General features: G+C 39.3%; 2 protein-coding genes across 2 annotated transcripts in view; one reads left to right on the forward strand and one right to left on the reverse strand.

Moving 5' to 3' along the window:
- TkR86C (Tachykinin-like receptor at 86C) overlaps positions 1-19,050 on the forward strand; it is a 471,986-nt gene that overhangs the window by 392,076 nt on the left and 60,860 nt on the right. The gene's annotated exons all lie outside the window — the stretch shown is intronic.
- Positions 8,122-19,050, reverse strand: part of LOC135699120 (uncharacterized) — a 30,026-nt gene continuing 19,097 nt past the window's right edge. The window contains exons 2-3 of the mRNA XM_065219335.1: positions 13,786-14,654; positions 8,122-8,204 (exon numbers count right to left, since the gene is read on the reverse strand). Of these exons, the coding sequence (XP_065075407.1) occupies positions 8,122-8,204; positions 13,786-14,654 (952 nt within the window). The remainder of the gene's footprint in view (positions 8,205-13,785; positions 14,655-19,050) is intronic.

The raw sequence follows: 19,050 nt of genomic DNA on the forward strand, positions 1-19,050 counted from the left end.
ACGTTTTCGCTGACAGGTCTTGGGTGATACGGAACTCACCCAGCTACCAAACGAGACTGCTCTGTGGTTCCGTTACAAGTAGGCTGTGGAAATTTTACGTCTGCAAAAGAGTTGTATATTTTGTTTAAGATAATCAACTTTACAGAAGACATCAAGTCTTTAAAACGTCAGAGAAAGAAGTTAGATTGGTGCACCAGCTTTACGGAAGAGTTTTGAACTGTTTGTTTATGTCAATAGATGGTCCTTATTATGATGAGAAACTTTGCCCACGACACCAAGTCGCGGAAATGCTCCGTTTAGGAGTTATTATTTTTGCTCCGCTAGATTGCATTCCTGGCCCAGTGTGAAGTGGGAACAGGGCTCGTTCAAAAGATGATGGGCCATGGACGAAGAAAAGTTCGAGCAATGGCCTGTGGTAAGAAGGAGGACTGAAACAATGGTCTTACAATAAGCATAATACCTACTTATATACAGCTGTTACATTGAACTATGAAAAATAATACGCATTTTCAAACCCTAACAACCTTTTAGGTAACGACATGTCAAAATTGGAACAGACGATTGTCTGGCCACTTGGTGCTGCTATTGGTTTACCTGAATGAGCCTTTATCCGCGAGAAATGTCATGACGTTCAATTTCATTGTTAACATTTTGCGCATAGAATATTTTCACATGTTGTTCTAGAAATCATGTAAGGTTTAAAATGCTTACAAGACCGCTGAGATTTACTAAGTATTATTACTCTGTTGTATGTAAAATCGTGGAAATTCATTAAACCGGAGCTACTGAGTACAGAATACTCTCGTCTTTTATGAAATCTAGACCAACAATTGAAATAGGCGGAACGACCAAACGTAAAAATGGCTTTAAACACAAAATTCTCGAAATTCAAAACACTCCCACGTAAACCAACAATGTCATTCGATAAAGGAAGTTTGCTCTATCAGATGATGGTGTTAGATTGCTTGAATGTGCTTTGATTCTCGAGGAATTTGCGTTTAAAGTCATTATTTACGTTTGGTTGTTCCGCCTATTTAAATGGTTGGTCTAAAAATTACCACACAAGAGAAAGCGTCACGTTAGGCCCTAGATGTCAAATTTAATACTTTTAAGAGCTGCTCTTGAATACATTCCATACGTGATCAGGGCTCATAAATCATGTATATGAGTACAAATTGTATGTTATTCTTCCCAACAAAAGCATATCATCTTTCGGCTCTTTTTCTTATAGCTGAAGTTAGAAGCCCTCGCTTCTCGGAACGGAATCATAGGCATTCAGATAACATAAATATAAATACTCCTGCTCACATATCGATTTCACATTTATACGTACAGAAAGCAACTTTTGTAGCTGTATTCTGCTTTCTTCTTCATATCGTCTCGTTTTTCAAACAAATGTCATCCGCCAAACTTTTATGTGTACCCGAAAAGAAATTGCAACATGAGTTCAAGAGCAAATTTTCTTTACACTACACTGCACACTGGTCCAGATGGGAAAATTTCAGGAAATTTTTTTTTAAAGTGCATCAAGATGATTTCAATCTTAACCCTTTGTCTGTACTTTGGGGTCAATTTGACCCCAAATTCAAATTGCCGTATCTTAACAAATTTTCAATGGATTTCTTAAATTTCAAATGTTTTGCATAGTTAATTTAGTGGACTTCCCGTTACAATTATCAGACGTTCTTTTAGGGGTGGATATTTCATGGGGCCATGAAATGGCATATTATGATGTTATAAATGTTTGTATCACGAGATCCCAACCATATAGGATGTTGCTTGTTTCTGTAAAGATGTTCAAAATACAAGGTCTTCAAAACTATGGATAGTGTATGACATAATTCACTTACTAGATGGCGTTAAAATGAAAATGATCAAGTTGCGCCATCGTAAATAAACATTATAGAACGATATCTACAGATCCTGCACATATAGATGGATCCATTCCTCAGCAAAGTTGTCCAGATTGTCCATCTTCAGGAAAAGAGTTTAATTCAGAATTCACTCACTAGGCACCGCAAGAGTGACACTCATTTTGCATTGATTGCCTCAACTTAACATATGGACTAGATAGAAGGCTTCCGTCTCAGGTAAAGTTATTCAGATGGAAAAGATCTCTCCTAAGGTAAAAAGTTTAGTTCAAAATGTATTCACCAGGCAGCGCTAGTGTGACATTCATTTTAAATTGTTTGCCCTAATTTAACGTTTAGACAAGATAGAATGTTCCCGTCTTGGGGAAAGTTGTTCATATGGACAAGACCTATCCTAAGGTAAGGAATTCAGATCAAAGTTAACTCACCAGGCGGCGCTAGTGCGGCATTTTTTTTTTGCCCTAACTTAACATATGGATTAGATAGAAAGTTCCCGTCTTCGGCAAAGTTGTTCAGATAAACTGGACCTATCTTCAGAATTAGAGTTTAGTTCAGAAAACACTAGCCAAGTTGCACCAGTGTGATATTAATTTTAAACTGTTTGCCTAGCCTAACACATGGACTAAATAGAAGGTTTCCGTATTAAGCAAATTTGTTCATATGGACAAGACCTATTTTGTGGTAAAAAGTTCGGCACAGGATTCACTCACCAGGTGGTGTTCGTGTGACATTAATTTAGAATAGTTTGCTCTAACTTAACATCTTAAGGGGAAGTTCACCGCTTCGAAAAAAATAATTACGTTTTGATTTTTCTAAAAATATTGAAAAAAAGTATCAAAAATCTAAAAAAATCACATTTTTTCTAATTTTTTAAAGAAAATTCACGTGCAAAAACATGTTTTATAAGTCATTATGGCATAAAGTTGGACTCAAAAAACCACAAAACATCAACTTTTCGGTTTTTCTGAGAGTCCAATTTTTTTTCATGATGGGATAGAAAAAATTTTTTTGCATGTAATTTTTGACAAAAATCTAAGGAAGAAACTGATTTTCTTTAATTTTTTTTTTCAATATTTTTAGAAAAATAAAAACGTACCGAAAATATTTTTTTATTTTCGGGCCGGTGAGCTTCCCCTTAACTAGATTGAAAGCTCCCAACATAGGCAACTTTGTTCAGATAGACTAGACCTATTCTATGGTAAGCAGTTTAGAATTTACTCATCAGTTTGCACTGTTGCTTCACATTGTTTCGAGTTTTTTGGTTTCACTGGATAGCTTGCCTGGATGGAAACTTTTTGATCTCGACCAAGTTCTTAAGATGAACTAAAACAATTGTATGGTTATCCTCATAGTTAAGAATTAATTTCCCAGGGATCACTAATGTGTCATTTTGTTTAGACTTTTGCATAAAATTTAACTTTTAATTAATAAGAATATCGCTCTCTTCAGCAATTTTAAAAGATGAACCAACTCCTTTCCCAATTTCAGCAAAAAATTCTCACGTTTTGTAGAAGAATTATCAGCATTCGGAAATTTAAAAATTAAAGAATATAAGCAGCAATACATGCTGCGTCCATCATATTGAAGAACGCAGTCATGGGCCATCTTTTTGACTTTCTCCGACAGGTGTACGTATAAACAAGTTTGTCCATATTGTCTACTCCACCTTTAGTGTTGTTGTAGTCCAATATTATTGTCGGCTTGTTTCTCTGTGTCACATCCGTTTCGTTTGTGTGATGCATTGTGGACAGTAAAATCACGTTTTTACCTTTCTTCGGAACGTAACTTACCAGCTTTAGTTGTCTATCGAAACATTCATCATCTCTCGAGGAAGGTCAGGCTTGTTCTTGCGAATTGCCTCAAGGAGAGTTGTTTTCTGTTGCGATAACTGTCAGCTAATCGAGCAGAAGTGAAGAAGTTATCCATGGTAAAATCGCGACCTAAGACGAACAAAGTTAAATAAAAAATAAAAAATAAACTGAAAATTTTCTAGCTACCTTTTCTCTACCACGGATCCGAAAGACTTTGAACGAGATTTAGCGAATAATTATGAGCTGGAGCCTCTTGTGGTTGTCGACCAACGTATATTTCTCCTTTCAAAGGATAGTTTTTCTCAGCGTCGCACAGTGGCACGAATATGAATAAAGACGGTCAAAAATATTTTCTACCCTTTTTCGACGTTTTAGAGACTGGCTGTCTTGGGAGAAGTTGCTCAAAATTATATCTCGCATCTTTTGAAATACACACCTGAATAATCTTTAAGCTAGTATTACACATCCAAATTCTAACTTTTTCCAGTTACGAGATAATGGTTCCATGTCTTGGACAAAGTTGCAGAACAGTTGATTTTATAAACATTTGCTAAAGACACCAAATTTCTACATCATAACTCTGTAGAGCTATAATAGATTTTCTTTTAAGACTACCTTAATATTGGTTTTTTGAGTTAATTAGTGCTTTTTTCAAATTTGATCAATTTATCATGTTCTAAAAAATTGTTGGCATCATTAAAATATACAACTTTGCTGAATACACCAATGCTTTTCATTGACATCTATGTGATATACAGCCCATCAAGCGTTTTTGTGACGTCATATTCAACGGCTCGAAAAGAGGGTGGGCGGGCCCTGGCGGGGTCTAAAACTGGTTGTATTTTGAAGATTACCTTATAAAATAGTACTTCTGAAAATTTCAGCGTTGGGTACTGAGGGGTACCTAGTCAAATCTCGATTCGAAAATGTCAATATTATATACAGCCCATCGGACGGTTTTGTGACGCCATATTGAACGGCCCGAAAAGATGGGAGGCGGCCCCTGGCAGGGATTAAAACCGATTGAATATCGAAGATTACATTATAAAATAGTGCTCCTGAAAAGTTCAGTGCTGGGTTTCCAGGGTCATCTAGTCAAATCTCGAGTCGAAATAGTCAATGTTATATGTACCCCATCATGCGTTTTTGTGACGTCATATTCAATGGCTCGAAAATAGGGTTGGCGGGCCCTGATGTAGTCGACCATGGTGGGTCTAATTGTTCATAGTGATGTTTTGTGATGGTTTATACATCGCTCTTAGATTTTCCCTGAACACATCCCATATTTTTCGCAAGTATCACACTACGCGCAGGGGAAATAAGGGTGCCAGCGGGCATTGAATTGGCTGACCCGTCCTTCTATCAGAAGCAACCAGTCGAAATATTGCTTAGACCGCAAATATTCTTCCAAATTATGAGTCCGCATTTGGGTGACTTGTCGGCGGACTAGCATCGTTGCAAGTACCACGTCAAGCTACTATGGCTGTTATCGCAGCTAAGCCTGAAGCATCAAGAGAGTCAGATTGCACATCAGCCCCAGATCATAGTTACAAGGATCAAGGACTAGATAATCTGTTCAGGAGTTTTTGGGCGCTTGAGGAGGTGACTTCTGTGGAAGCGAAGCCCTGTCACAGCGCGAATGCATGCGAGGAACACTTCCAAAAATACACGACGATAGGAGCGAATGGGAAAGATGTAGTCCGCCTTCCCTTTAAAAATGAGCCATAGCTATTAGGCCATTCATTTGAGCAGGCCAAACGGTGCTTACTATCCTTAGAAAAACGCCTTGCCCGCCATCCTGAAGTATACAAGCAGTATAGAGAGAGTCCACCCCAAGGACAAGTCAAAGATTAGGTACTACATACCACACTCTTGTGGAATCAAACCGGATTTCACTTCAACAAAATTGCGAGTAGTATTTGACGCCAGCGCTAAAACGTCAAGTAACATATCGCTCAACGACATTCAACACAGTGGTCCTGTAATACAGCGGGAATTATTCGACCTACTGTTGGATTTCAGATGCCACGATAAAGTGACTACAGCCGACGTCGCGAAGATGTATCGACAAGCAAATCTCCACGAAGAAGATTCGTGGTTCTAAAGCACCCTCTGGATGAACGATCCCTCCGAGGAAATACAAGTGTACCGATTGAAAACGGTAACCTACGGCGAAGCGGCATCGTCCTTCCTGGCTTGCCGAGTGCTTCATGAGGTCGGAGAGGAAATTCGACCCGAACAACCTGAAATTGCTGATGCTATTCAACAATGCTTCTACGTGGACAACTTCATGATGGGCGGAGATTCCGCCGAAAAACTTTTGGAGAAGCGGAAAGCAGTGGAATCAGCTCTGATGAAGAGAGGTTTTCCTTTACGCAAGTGGGCGTCCAACGACGTCAACATTCTCGCCGGAGTATCAGACGAGGACTTGGAGAAAGAAATCCGAATCGGGGACCATGACATCATAAAAACATTAGGTGTAGCGTGGTCGCCTAAAGCCGATACGTTCCGATGCATCGCGGATGACCAGGTAAATTCACATGAAAAAATGACTAAACGGCAGCTCGCCTCAGAGATATTGAGGTTTTACGATTCACTGGGCATCATGCAGCCAATAATCATCACAGCCAAAATCCTTCTTCAAGGACTTCAGAAAATTAAGCTAAAATGGGATGACGAAATCCCACTGATTCACAACATGAATGGCAACAATTGAAGAAAACACTGCCAAAAATCGCTAGCTTGGCAATTCCCCGCCAGGCGATCCCAAGCAATCCTGTGCACTTGGAACTGCATGGATTCTTAGATGCATCGAACCTGGCTTATGGTTGCGCGATCTATGCGTATTGCATAGACGAGAAAAATCGAATGTCAATGAACTTATTGTGCGCCAAATCTAGCACGAAAAGAGCTTCTGGGAGCAAAGCTGCTGGCGGAATTCATGAACAGAGTGATTTCAATTATACCAGCACACGTTCAGAAAACGTACTACTGGTGTGATTCCCAAGTAGTCTTGGCTTGGATTCATTCAAGCGTACCCCACAGTGAAGTGTACGTTCGCAATAGAATCAACGTAATCCAGTCCCTCATGCAGCGAGCAGACTGGCGCTATGTGCCAACGGATCAGAATCCTGCGGACATAGTCCCGAGAGGTATCTCCGTGAGAAAACTTCTAACCAGAAAAAAGGATATGTGGCTGCATGCCACAAACTATGCACTAGAGAACAGGCGGCACGTTGAGGCAAATGACGCTCCGCAAGTTATAGCAATTTGTTCATCAACCGACAGAGACAATACAAGCAATGAGGTGGAGGACTTAATATCAAGTTACCCGCACCATAACTCGTTCCAAAAAACGCGAAGGCATTTCGCCATCATCAATCGGGTCATGAACAACTTCATGGCTAAATCGGTGGCCATCAAGAGCCGCGGGGTTGACCGAGAGCCACGTTTCGGGTCCTTAACCGTCAACGAACTGGAGGCTGGTGAGCAACTAATCGCCAAGCATTTACAGCGAATCAGTTATCGAAAGGAATTCGCTCACTTAGAAGACCAAGGAACCCCTACAAAGCAGGGTCCTCTTCAACATCTCAGTCCAATCATCGAAGATGGACTCATCCGCATCGTGGGTAGGCTTAGTCTGGCCGACCTGCCCCAGAATCAACGACGTCCAGCTGTAATACCCCGAGAACATTTCTTTGGAAAGGTTATACTGGACCACATTTATCGAAAAAATCTCCACGCCGGTATGAAGACAATCATCGCGGACTTCCAGCAACACTATTGGATGCGGAACCTCCGAAAAATGGCTAAAACGATCGTCAATCAATGTATCTTGTGCGCACGAGCAAGGCCGCACAAGACCTATGCGGTCCGTTCCAGATTTTATCGAGCCAACGGGCCAAGACGAGGATGACAGTGTACGTGTGCATCTTCGTCTGTCTCTCAACGAAAGCGGTACATCGTGAAGTGGCGGAGGATCAATCCACCGGTGCATTCATCGCTGCTTTAATGAGATTCACTTCGCTGCGCGGTAAGTCAGAGGTAATCTATTCGGACAACGGACGGAACTTCGTCGGAGCAGGTAGGGAACTTGCAGAGCTAAGGAAAATCTATAACAATGAGCAATAGGAATAGCAGCCGACAAGGGGATAAATTTCTCTTATATACCACCCCGTTGCCCAAACTTTGGAGGGCTCTGGGAAGCTAACATTAAAGTTGCAAAACGGTTGTTAACGGCAGCAGCCCGCGGGGCATGCTTCAATATTTTAGAGTTGCAAACCGTACTCTACCAAGTGGTGGCTATAATGAACTCTCGCCCCCTCACAGTGGTCTGGACTGACGCTAGCATTCCAGAATCGCTGACCCCAGGTCACTTCCTTATAGGAAGATCAATGACGGCTCTGCCCATCCCAGGTAAATTCATCGAAAATGGGAGCCTATCGGTACGCTGGAAGCGTATTCAGCATCAAACTCTGCAGTTTTGGCAGAGATGGCAGGATGAATACCTGCAACATCTGCGCTGCGTGGCAAAATGGACCAAGAAGCAGCCTAACTTGGAAGTTGGACAAGTTGTCCTCATTGGAGATGACCACAATCCTGTAGCAAAATGGCCTATGGGTATCGTAACCAGTACGCATCCAGGTGCTGACGGCGTCGTGCGAGTTGCCACAGTTCGCGTCGGACCTAACATTTACAAACGCAACGTTCGACTGTTGGCCCCTTTGCCTATCGAGTTACCAACAGTTGACGATAACACAGAACTATCTTCAACCAACGAAATAGCAGAGCATGAAGAGGACCCACCGCCTCAAGCAATTTGGGACGATCGCTTGCGTCCTCGTCCCAAAGGGGGGAGAAAATGGATGTGACCAAAAGATGAACGGGTGGTCACATTATCATCGCTCGGGGTTGCACTTTGATTGAACCATCAGCATAAAGCAATAACGAAAATTAAGGCGACGGAGTTCTCACCAAGAACTCCCAGCGCAGCAGAAAATGTGCACCGAGCGGATCGAAAGAGTCCGCTTCGATCGTGCCGTGGCCCTTTGGAAACGACGAAACGTTTGAGCACAGCAATATCACAACCCACGATGTGATATCTTATTCGCTAGACGGTGGCTTCATCCTGGTGGCCGTCGTCGTCGTCATCGTATGGAAGTGGCGGCGCAACATGAGCCGCCTAAAATCACTGGAAGCAACGTCGAGAAGGAACAATCTCAACGTCTAACCGGGGGTCATCCGAGTCAGCAGTTTTGGTGCACCCGACACCAAGAAGGATGGCTTGGATCGGTGCACACGGCACCAGCAGAGTAAGATTTATACTCAAGCTCTGTAATGAAAAATTCAAATAAATTTAGTCTTGATCAGAACATCAACCGCGTCGAGTTGTTGATTTATATCACAGCTTCATTTAGGGAATAGGGTCTCGGCCTATTCCCTAGTTTTGCTAATTTCAGAGTTGTGGTGAACGGCCCTTGCGGGAGCGAGGCAAGCAATTGCTCATATCAGAATCACAGCTAGTTTATCTTCGGTTAATCTGACTTTTCTTTTACGCAAATCATCAAACCTTATGAACCGTAGCAATTGTTGGAATCGCATCAATGACATAGTTGCTCTGAATATAGGGCGATTATCATTTTCCACATATATTGTAATTCCTCATCCCACGATTTACATGCTCTAGCATAAATTAGCAATCCCAAAAATGCATGAATTTCCTTAGACTTAGTATCTTTCCATTTTCTATAAGATCCACCAGGATTACTTTTGAAAAAAACACGAGCTTTCCTGTTAGTTTCACAGACGACGATTTTTACAATATTGTCATCAATGAACAGTTTAAAGGCATCAACCGCATTCAACACATCTCTTCTTGCACTTACGGATAATCCCCGTTTTTCATGTGTTATCACATCAGTTGTGTGTTTGGAATAACACTCCACAAACGGCCACTTTTTCCCACAAACATGTTACCTCCATCCAGCTCCATAACATCTGCATCTTATTCGTCATCGGAAGACATTTCCTCGTCATGGTCAATACTTTCTTTCTACAAGACCACTACGCTATCTAGTAATCCACAAAAGATACAAAGGATAATTTCTTCAAAACAAGATGTTTTACAAGCGGCGCCAGTGGTGTAGTGGTAAACGTGATTACCTCTCACCCCTCCAGGCCTGGGTTCAATCCCGCCGGGAACACTGAGGTATATAACATCTCTGATCACGCCTTCCTTTGGAAGGGAAGTAAAGCCGTTGGTCCCCGGTTCATGAGTTGATGGGTAGATAGGTGTAGGGTCCAGGTCAGGTGTGGGCGCTGCCTCCCTGGCGTCGGTAGCATTACTCAGCAAGGAAAAAAAGTCAAATCTCAAAATGGGGCAAATATTTTCAAAAATTATTACCGTAATGAGGTTTTGCATATATTGATGAACATTTTGGTGCAAAAAAAAATATCGCCTAAAGCGCCACGCACAATGCATCCGTATCTGAGCCTTTGCTTCAAATCTGACAGTTAGGTAACAGATTTAGCTGTTACTGTACCGCAACGGATCACATAAATTTTTCGCAAACTGATCAAACTCCAATCTCACAGTATTAAATCGATAATTTCCACTCGGGTAGGTGCTTTTGTGACAATTTTGCTCCCATTATTCGGAGGCAATGGGATGTGACGTGTATTTGCTGGAAATATGTTCACACATTTTGTATGGACCGACGAGATTTGCCACTCAACTCAGCTCGTATGAGAAACTGTTCAACTGTGAAAAACTACATTTTTCAACCATCGGACACGTCCAACAGAAGCGTATGTGGAGGTATTGGAGCATGATTTTATGAATAAATTGTTGGCCTTTGATTTCCTTCGGCTAGAAATATTCATCGTTGCGTCGTTATGAAGTGGACTATTTTACATTGTACGAGTAATCGGATATTTCTCTACCAACAATTGCAAAGCTTATCAGCTTTGGAAAACAAAACTTGGCGAGCTTCTTTGGGCCCATGCCCATGTCTTGTACTAATACTCGAGTATTAGTACAAGACACTAAAGAAGTCTGCACATTGTAGATGAAATACACGTATCTGTCAAGAATAAACAAATAAGGTAGTGGAATTAAATGGAAATTATCCTTCTCTTTCTCATTATAGAGGGCTTTAGTTTAAACCATTGACAGACATACAAAGCAGTACCGTTGTACTCCTTTAATCAAGTACCTCAAAAGGTACAATTTGAGGTACTAGCTTAAAGAAGTCCAACGGTAGTACAACAGTGTACTTTGTATGTTTGTACAAGGTAGGTATTACCCATCCGGGATACAGTTCGTTTATGGTATTTGATTATTAGGGAAAGAGTTTAGTTCAGGTGGCATATGGACTACATAGAAGCTAGGTTTGGTGAAGACGTAATGAGTTTTAAACCAATTTAAGCGGTGAAAATCGAACCAGTTTTTACTGTTATTTTAAGGAAGGATAGGAGGTATTGAAATCTGAGTGAAAAGACAACCATTATTTTTTCGGAAATAACTTCATGATTATGAGACAAATACGTACTTTCTGGGTTTATTTATTATCAAGGTCTTATCAATTATCTAATCGAAACAAACAAAATTATCAACTGGCAAAAATCTTAAATCATCATATATTTGCCGTTGAATCGTCTTTTCTTCATTTTCATTCTTCGGCATGTTTTTTAAACGATATGAACTGAATGAATTGATCAACTTAGGTTAAATATCGTGGAATTGAAACAAATTGATTTTAACTTCAAACGGTATCGAGAACATAAAGGGTGGAACGGTTAAAAATTGGTCGACTCAAATTAGGGCGGATTTTTTTCAATCGTGCATTTAAGAAACTTGAACACCCCTCATTTTGTAGGTCTGTGCGTACGGAATGTTGCCTTTATTTTGTTTTTGCCATTTTCCATGCAGTTGTCAAAACGACTTCGAAGCAAAAGCAACAGCGTATCGAAATTTAGCTCGCGCATAAGCGAAATCCAAATTATTCCCACGCAGATTGATTGCATCAGAGATGTGATTGCGTTATAATGAACGGTGAAATATAAGTCAAGGCGAATTTCAAGCAGCTCTCAGGTCAAGAGTTTACACGGCTACCGGAGAAGGAAAGTTTCAAGATAAGTTTAAGCAGAGAAAGTTTTCAAAGTTCCCGAAAAATACTTGGTTGTGCAAAATCGCGTGCTGGGACTGTGGGCTGAAAAGCGAAATCTTCGTATCAACTTTTGTCGAACCTCTTGACGGAATCCCTTTAAGAAGAACTTTTTGAGTGTGTTGATATTTCCTTTTAATTCCGTTATAGTTGCTTATCTTTTGGCAGATACGCGTATTTCGTCTGCTACTTGCAGGCTTCATCGCTGCCAAGTACTCAACATCACCAGTGCACTGATGAAGTTTGCAAAGAAGTAGACGAAATACGCGTATCTGTCAAAAGATAAGCAATGCATCATTTCGTCATCAGAATATGGAAAAAAGGAGGAACTTCGGATGTTAATCAAAATGCATATACAGCCATTCTATAGCAAAACGATATAGTGGTTCTCAGAATTTCGTAACAATTGGCAGTTTTGTTCCTTATCGAAAAAAAATTAGATCTGTATTTTTTATTTTGTCATTATGGTGGTCCAAAAAAATCGATTTTTTTCTATTTTTTCCTAATAATGGCATTTTTTAAAAAATCATAACTTTTGAACAATTGAACTGATTTGAATGTTCAAAATATCAAATAAAAGGTTATTAAAAATACTTTTCAGAAAAAAAATATATATATATATTTTTTTTTGAAAATTGGAGTCTATACAAAGAAGAACTTTGATTGTATTTGTTTTTTATGGTTTTCATGGTTTGTAGACAATGGGCGTAACACGTTTTTATATATGTTTTTTTTTTTTAATTTAAGCTTTTCTACACATCATATCAAAAAATCAGCGATGTATTTGTCTTCGTTTTTGAGTTACGATTTTTTTAAATTATCATGTTTAGAAATTTCGCTCATTACTCCAATACGACTAGATTACCCTGCGTCTCCATTGATACATATCGAATGTAACATGGTTACATTACTTACTGATTTCAATTTCTGATCCTAGACTACCATGACATTCATAGAAACTTGAATCAAATTTATTGATTGCTTTTGCGTTATGTGTAAATAATAATTACTACAGTGATTCATAGCATAGGAATTCAAATAGAATATATTTATATTAAATTTGGGTAGTACATCTTTCAAGGACTGTTTGGAACTCCATATCTAGTCCATATTTGGACTAGAATCAATGCTTTGATAAGACAATCTTATGGTTTCCAACTATGCACATGGCTGGTTTGAAATAAAATTCATTTTTTTTTTAGTGGACATAAAACATGCTTAAAGATACTTTCAAAGTTTCACAGAATGTTCTTCTTAGAACGAGAATCGTTTCACAATAATATAATTTTCATTTGCTAGCCTAAAACTATGATATGACTGTGTTTCGGAAATTTGTTTGACACGATTATAACGAGTTTTAAGTTTTCTTTCCATCGCTTTATGATCTGCGTCTGAAAAAAAACCCATAGTGAATCGATTTTAGAAATTGCCCATGTATAAAGCTCTTTAGCAGTTGCAAACTTGCTTTAGCAGCATTTCGTTTCAAGTCTCCTCCCAAAGCATCGCATGGACCTTTACCGTGGCATGTGACGAAAAAGTTCCACTCCGCATCTATACCAAAATCCTTTTTCAAATTAAACAAATTAAAAGCTGTCATCTTATTTTGTACTGACTGCCTGATCTATCTGAGCAAAAGTGAATTTTCTTAAGGCTGGGTATCTTACTCTTGAAGAAATTTATGCAATTAACTACGAATAATCGAAATGAAACATGGTTGTGCTTGGTAAACTCCGCGATTGCAGTGAAACTAGTAAACATTAAATCTTTGGTATGATCATCTCTATAATAAATAGCAAATGGATGTATAGTGCACTGTGCGTTTGCCCAATGAAATGCTTGTACAGCGTCTTGTACAACAAATGAAAATTTTTCAGAAAAATAACATATTATTACATTCCGTTACTTTTAAGTTACTTTTGACATATTTCAAGTATTTACCTTGTTGTTCAGCTATGAAATCATGTGGTGATAAATCGGATAACTTTTCCAAAAACATGTCTATAAACTCTTGAGTTTCCAACTCCACTAAATCCATGATACAACGGTCAGTTTGACGCCATTGTTTAAATTTTAAGGATTCCACATTTCCATCGGTCAGGATGGTAACCATTTCTGAAGCCAAATTTTGTATACCTGGGCAATTTTCACACATTTTTAACCAACACTGTTCTGTGGGGTTGGTGCAAAGAATTTTAAAAAACAAGTCATGGTATGATTTCACATCAACTGGAAGTGACTTTCTATCTTGAAGAGTTTTAAAAATTAATTTAACATTTTGGTGGTAAACACACATACAAACAGTATGTGTGCTACTCGTTCCTGCCAGAATGCAATGCTTAGGGCGTTTACTTGCAAACATTGAAAACCCTATTTTAGTTGCGGGATATTTATCCTTGAAAATGGCATAAACTTCTTGTAAATTACACAATACTAATCTTCGTTGTATATAAACCTTACCATCGACACTTTTTGTAATAACATAGTCGCGTTTTCCTGGACAAGCTCGGCTTATTTCGTCACTGATATAGAATTCACGCACGAGTGATAAAGTTTCTTCTGCTAAAGACGCCCTGCTCAGCTTTCTTCCTGGTGTCGTCATTATCTCCTTGTTTTCCTGTAGTGTTTTGGTCCGATCCACCATATATTGAGAAACACCGAATTCCTTCGTTATTTTATATGCTGACCAGCTTCTAGGTAAAGTCGTGAGAATGCGATACTTCTCATTATTATCATGAGTTTCTAGAAACTTTTCCTTGAGTTGCTGAATGATTTCATCATCGTTTGTAGTAGGCACACTGTCAGTACTTCTGATCGATTGTCAACTGGGTGCTTCTAGTGACTCTGAAAATGAAGTTAAAAAAACATATTTGACATTACTGTAAACACTACACTACATTCGAGCCTGTTGTTACAAAGTTTTCAGAATGCTATAATGTTACGTCATGCTCGTTTGACTCATGGCTACCAATGTACACAGCAGGAACTCCAGATGGTCCAGCGGTGGGCTCTTCGGGTGCGGGTTTATACAGTTTGAGGTAGCAATTTCTGCATATGAAGGAACTGCCATCTAATTTAACTTTTATCTTCATCGCATGAACTTGAAGAGCTTGGGTAAGATTCCTCTTTAAAGCATTTAAAACCCACAAGCAACAACAAGAACACTTAAAATGCATCGTTTATAAAACACTGGCTGTACAGAATATCTTTGGATTAACAGAGCTTTTGTTTCCTTACTATTATTTCACTTCAAAGTTCATCCTTAAATATACCACCATGCATTGTTCGTTCGTAGACACATTACCTACCAAGTTTTCTGTATGATTTTAGCATGTGCTCTGTCTAGGTAGCTATTTACTTGTTGAAGTATTCACTTTGAATAAACAAGCCTATAAAAGCTAAAGCTGAAAATTGATATGGATTATGTGACAATGTCAGAGAGCTATGTACCAATGGAGACGCAGGGTAATCTACTCGTATTGGAGTAATGAGCGAAATTTCTAAACATGATAATTTCAAACAATCGTAACTCAAAAACGAAGACAAATACATCGCTGATTTTTTATATGTTGTGTAGAAAAGCCAAAATTAAAAAAAAAATATATAAAACGTGTTACGCCCATTGTCTACAAACCATGAAAACCATTAAAAAACAAATACAATCAAAGTTCTTCTATACAAAACTTCAAAAAAAATATTTTGTCTGAAAAGTAATTTTAATAAACTTTCATTTAATATTTTGATCATTTCAATCGGTTCAATGGTTCAAAAGTTATGATGTTTAAAAAAATGCCATTTTTGGAAAAAATAGAAAAAAAATCGATTTTTAGACCACCCTAACAGGAAAATGGTCACCCTAATGAGAAAATAAAAAAAAATACGGGTCTAATACTTTTCGATAAGGAACAAAACTGCCAATTGTTACGACATTCTGAGAATCTATATCGTTTCGCTATGGAATGGCTGTATATAGAGGTACCAGACTTGTTTTGCAGTGTCAAGTACTCTATTTTGTATTTTGTGAGAGGGAAATCACAAATAGAGTGTCATCAAAACACATGGCATGTTGCAAAATTAAACTAGTGACAGCAAATTTTCTCTCTCAAATTTGAATTTTTTAGCTCTCTGGCAGTAAAACAGGTAAATCATTTTTATTTAATTGTAGCTTTCAAATTTTCGATTATTCAGCGTTTATTCGAAATCATTGCTTCGTTAAACAGCGATACGCTTGGATTTTCATCAGGCAATGTAATGTTTAATTACACACTAATAAACATTTATGAAACGATTATTCAACTGGTGCAAAATTTATCCGAAAATAATAACGGGAAACAGGGTTGGTAGTTTCTTCAGTGATTCATTTCATGTTTCTTACGAGGCACGCACCACATAGATATTTGAAAGTTCATTACATACATTCATGATCGATTATTACGATTTAAAATAATTAGACGAAGAACACAAATAAAAAAAAAAAGGTTTAGCTTTGAATTGAACTCGCGACCTTCTACTTGGAAAGCGAAAACGCTAGCCACTAGTCTACTGATTTCGTGTTGTTGGGCTGAACCTGTGTTGTGGAAGCCGAGAACACCTCTGCACTTCCACGAGGAATCACTGGAATATTGAGTAATAGGGTTGGGTTTGCAGCAGGGTTCGTTTTGGTAAACGATAAGCTGAATTGATGTCCTAACGATCATATAACGCAAAGGAGCTTGGGATTGAACTCACTCTTCTGCTCAGTAAGCAAAAACGTTTGCCATTAGGCAAACGTGCTCCTTTTTAGTCATCGAGTTGCTGTTATTACCATGTAGTTATGTTAACAAATAATACGATTGACGAATCTTGAATGTGGGTGGGCTTGAGATTAGACTCACGATGTTCTGCTCAGTAAGCAAAAGCGGTTGCTCTAAGGCCACCGAGCCCCTCATATCACATTATATCGTTACTTAAGTTGTTATAAATATTCAAACCCGGCACCGACGACAGCGAAAAGTTTAACAAAATACACGATAAACAAGCGATCTAACCATACATTTTTAATATGAAAGGACCTGGGACCGCGTTTTTTGCAAGCCACTGCAACCGACGATCTTTCAAATCATAAAACTAAAAACTACGAAAGAGTACTTAGGCTTTCATTAAGTTTCACTTTCACGCGATGTTCAATGTTTCGATTTGCTTTTTACGCATGGTTCAGGCAATAATAACAAGCTATGCTATGAAAATTACGTACTCAAATTGCACTTGATATGTAATGAACAACAGAAATACGCGATGATTCATATAGTTTCAGCGGTTGATGGTAAATTTTAAATATACTAACGGTACTGCCTACGGAAACTATGACGGAGATTACGACAGCGACTACGACAGCGACAACAGCGAATTTATAACTTATCATTTGTCTAGGATATAACACCTTTGCCCGGCACCTCTACTTGAGCTTCATGTCTGCTATCTGCCACTGTTTGCAAAAATATCTTCTAGCAATTACATTTGTTGTGATACTTCCCGCATTGCCATGGTCATTTGGGAGGAGGTTCGCATATAGTGCTTTCCCCGCGGCCACCCACTACTGCCCGTTGAGCGTATCCAGCGAGGCATCCTTCAGCTTGCTCTCAATCACCGACACTGGCGAGAGATCAACAGACTAGCACTTTTGCAAGCCGTAAACTCGCTGATTCACGGCAACGTCGGCCACCGAATCACCACCAAAACTCGCGGCGGACTCATTATCAGCACTTTTGTTTTTTTTTTATTTTCCTTCGATTTGTTTTTTTCCATCGATCTTGTTTTCCGTGCTGAGCACCAATGCTACCGACATACCAGGAAGGCAGCTCTCCCACACCTGGACCCTACCTATCGACCCATCAACTCATGAACCGGGGACCAACGGCTTTACTTCCCATCCGAAGGAAGGCTCAATCAGAGATGTTATGCCTCAGAACATCCCGACGGCGCCGACTGGGATTGAACCCAGGCCTGCTGGGGTGAGAGGTAATCACGCTTACCACTACAACACCGGCGCCGTTTTATTATCAGCACTTTCCCCAGCTAATTGACCAACCGGATCGTGTTCAAACCACTCCGGTGGCAGAAACGTCATCCACGAACATTTTGCTTGAAGCCAAAGTTATTGGTTTTTTGGCTCGATTATCTGCCAATCTAAGACAGCCGATGCAAACATTGAGAAATTATGCTCCGTCCACATAGATGTTTGATTTGTTGCGCGGCAAAATAATCGTGATAAATGTTCAACAAGCGCGTTCATGTAAGAATTGAGCATTAATTATATTAATTTATAAATTAGGCAAGCTAATCACGAAAAATTCAAGTTTCATTAATGATTATTTACATAAGATTTTTAACGCATACGTGTCGTCAATGCACATATAAACATAGCATAAACACTGTAGGCTACAGTGCTGACACCAGTGCTTCAGCAACCGTTCTTCTTGGCAGAGGATTGGTTCAAACTCGCACACGGTGACTCGACTCTCGACAGAACTACACGCCGAAAGTGTAACATCCGAACACGGTGAACCGGCCTCCCGGTAGGGAATGAAAATCACAAGCACACTTACACACCGCTGGTTACAAAAAAACACACCCGTGCAAAGAAACAGATCCAATAAACATCACTCTCGCGAATGCAAACCCGCCGTCTTCGAGCGGTAAAAAAAAAGAAACTCGGTGAGCAATTTTGTGATTTTGGTGTGCACGAATTTCACCACACCCAACTGCGAAACACGTTCAGAAGCACTTTTGATTCACTTTCGGTATCAATTGCGGTCGAAAACACTTAATTTTTTTTTGCAAAAATAGTTGCGAGCGAACCAACATCAACACCAACCGTGCCGCGCTCTTTCGCGCACCTTCTCTCTATGTTTAATCGTCGATTGTTCACGAATTACAGCACGCCTACTCAAACTAACTGCATATATTATCTGATAGAGCAAACTTTCTCTCAGATGCTGGTGTTGGTTTTCCAGAATGAATCTATATTCACGAGAAATTGATGTTTAAAGTCATTGTTTACATTTGGCACATAGCGGCCTAAATGCCCCTAATTTGGACCCATACATAAATTCAACAATCGACTAAATTTTCAATAGCGACCAAAAATATCTATCAGTACCGTCTCGCGTTCATCTAGATAAAATTGATAAATAGCAGATTTTTAGCTATGAATCTTAGATCTATAGG

This window comes from Ochlerotatus camptorhynchus, unplaced genomic scaffold (genome assembly GCF_037179485.1).
Source record: "Ochlerotatus camptorhynchus isolate MF236.1 unplaced genomic scaffold, CSIRO-AGI_Acam_v1.1 ptg000010l, whole genome shotgun sequence".
In the NCBI taxonomy this organism is placed as follows: domain Eukaryota; kingdom Metazoa; phylum Arthropoda; class Insecta; order Diptera; family Culicidae; genus Ochlerotatus; species Ochlerotatus camptorhynchus.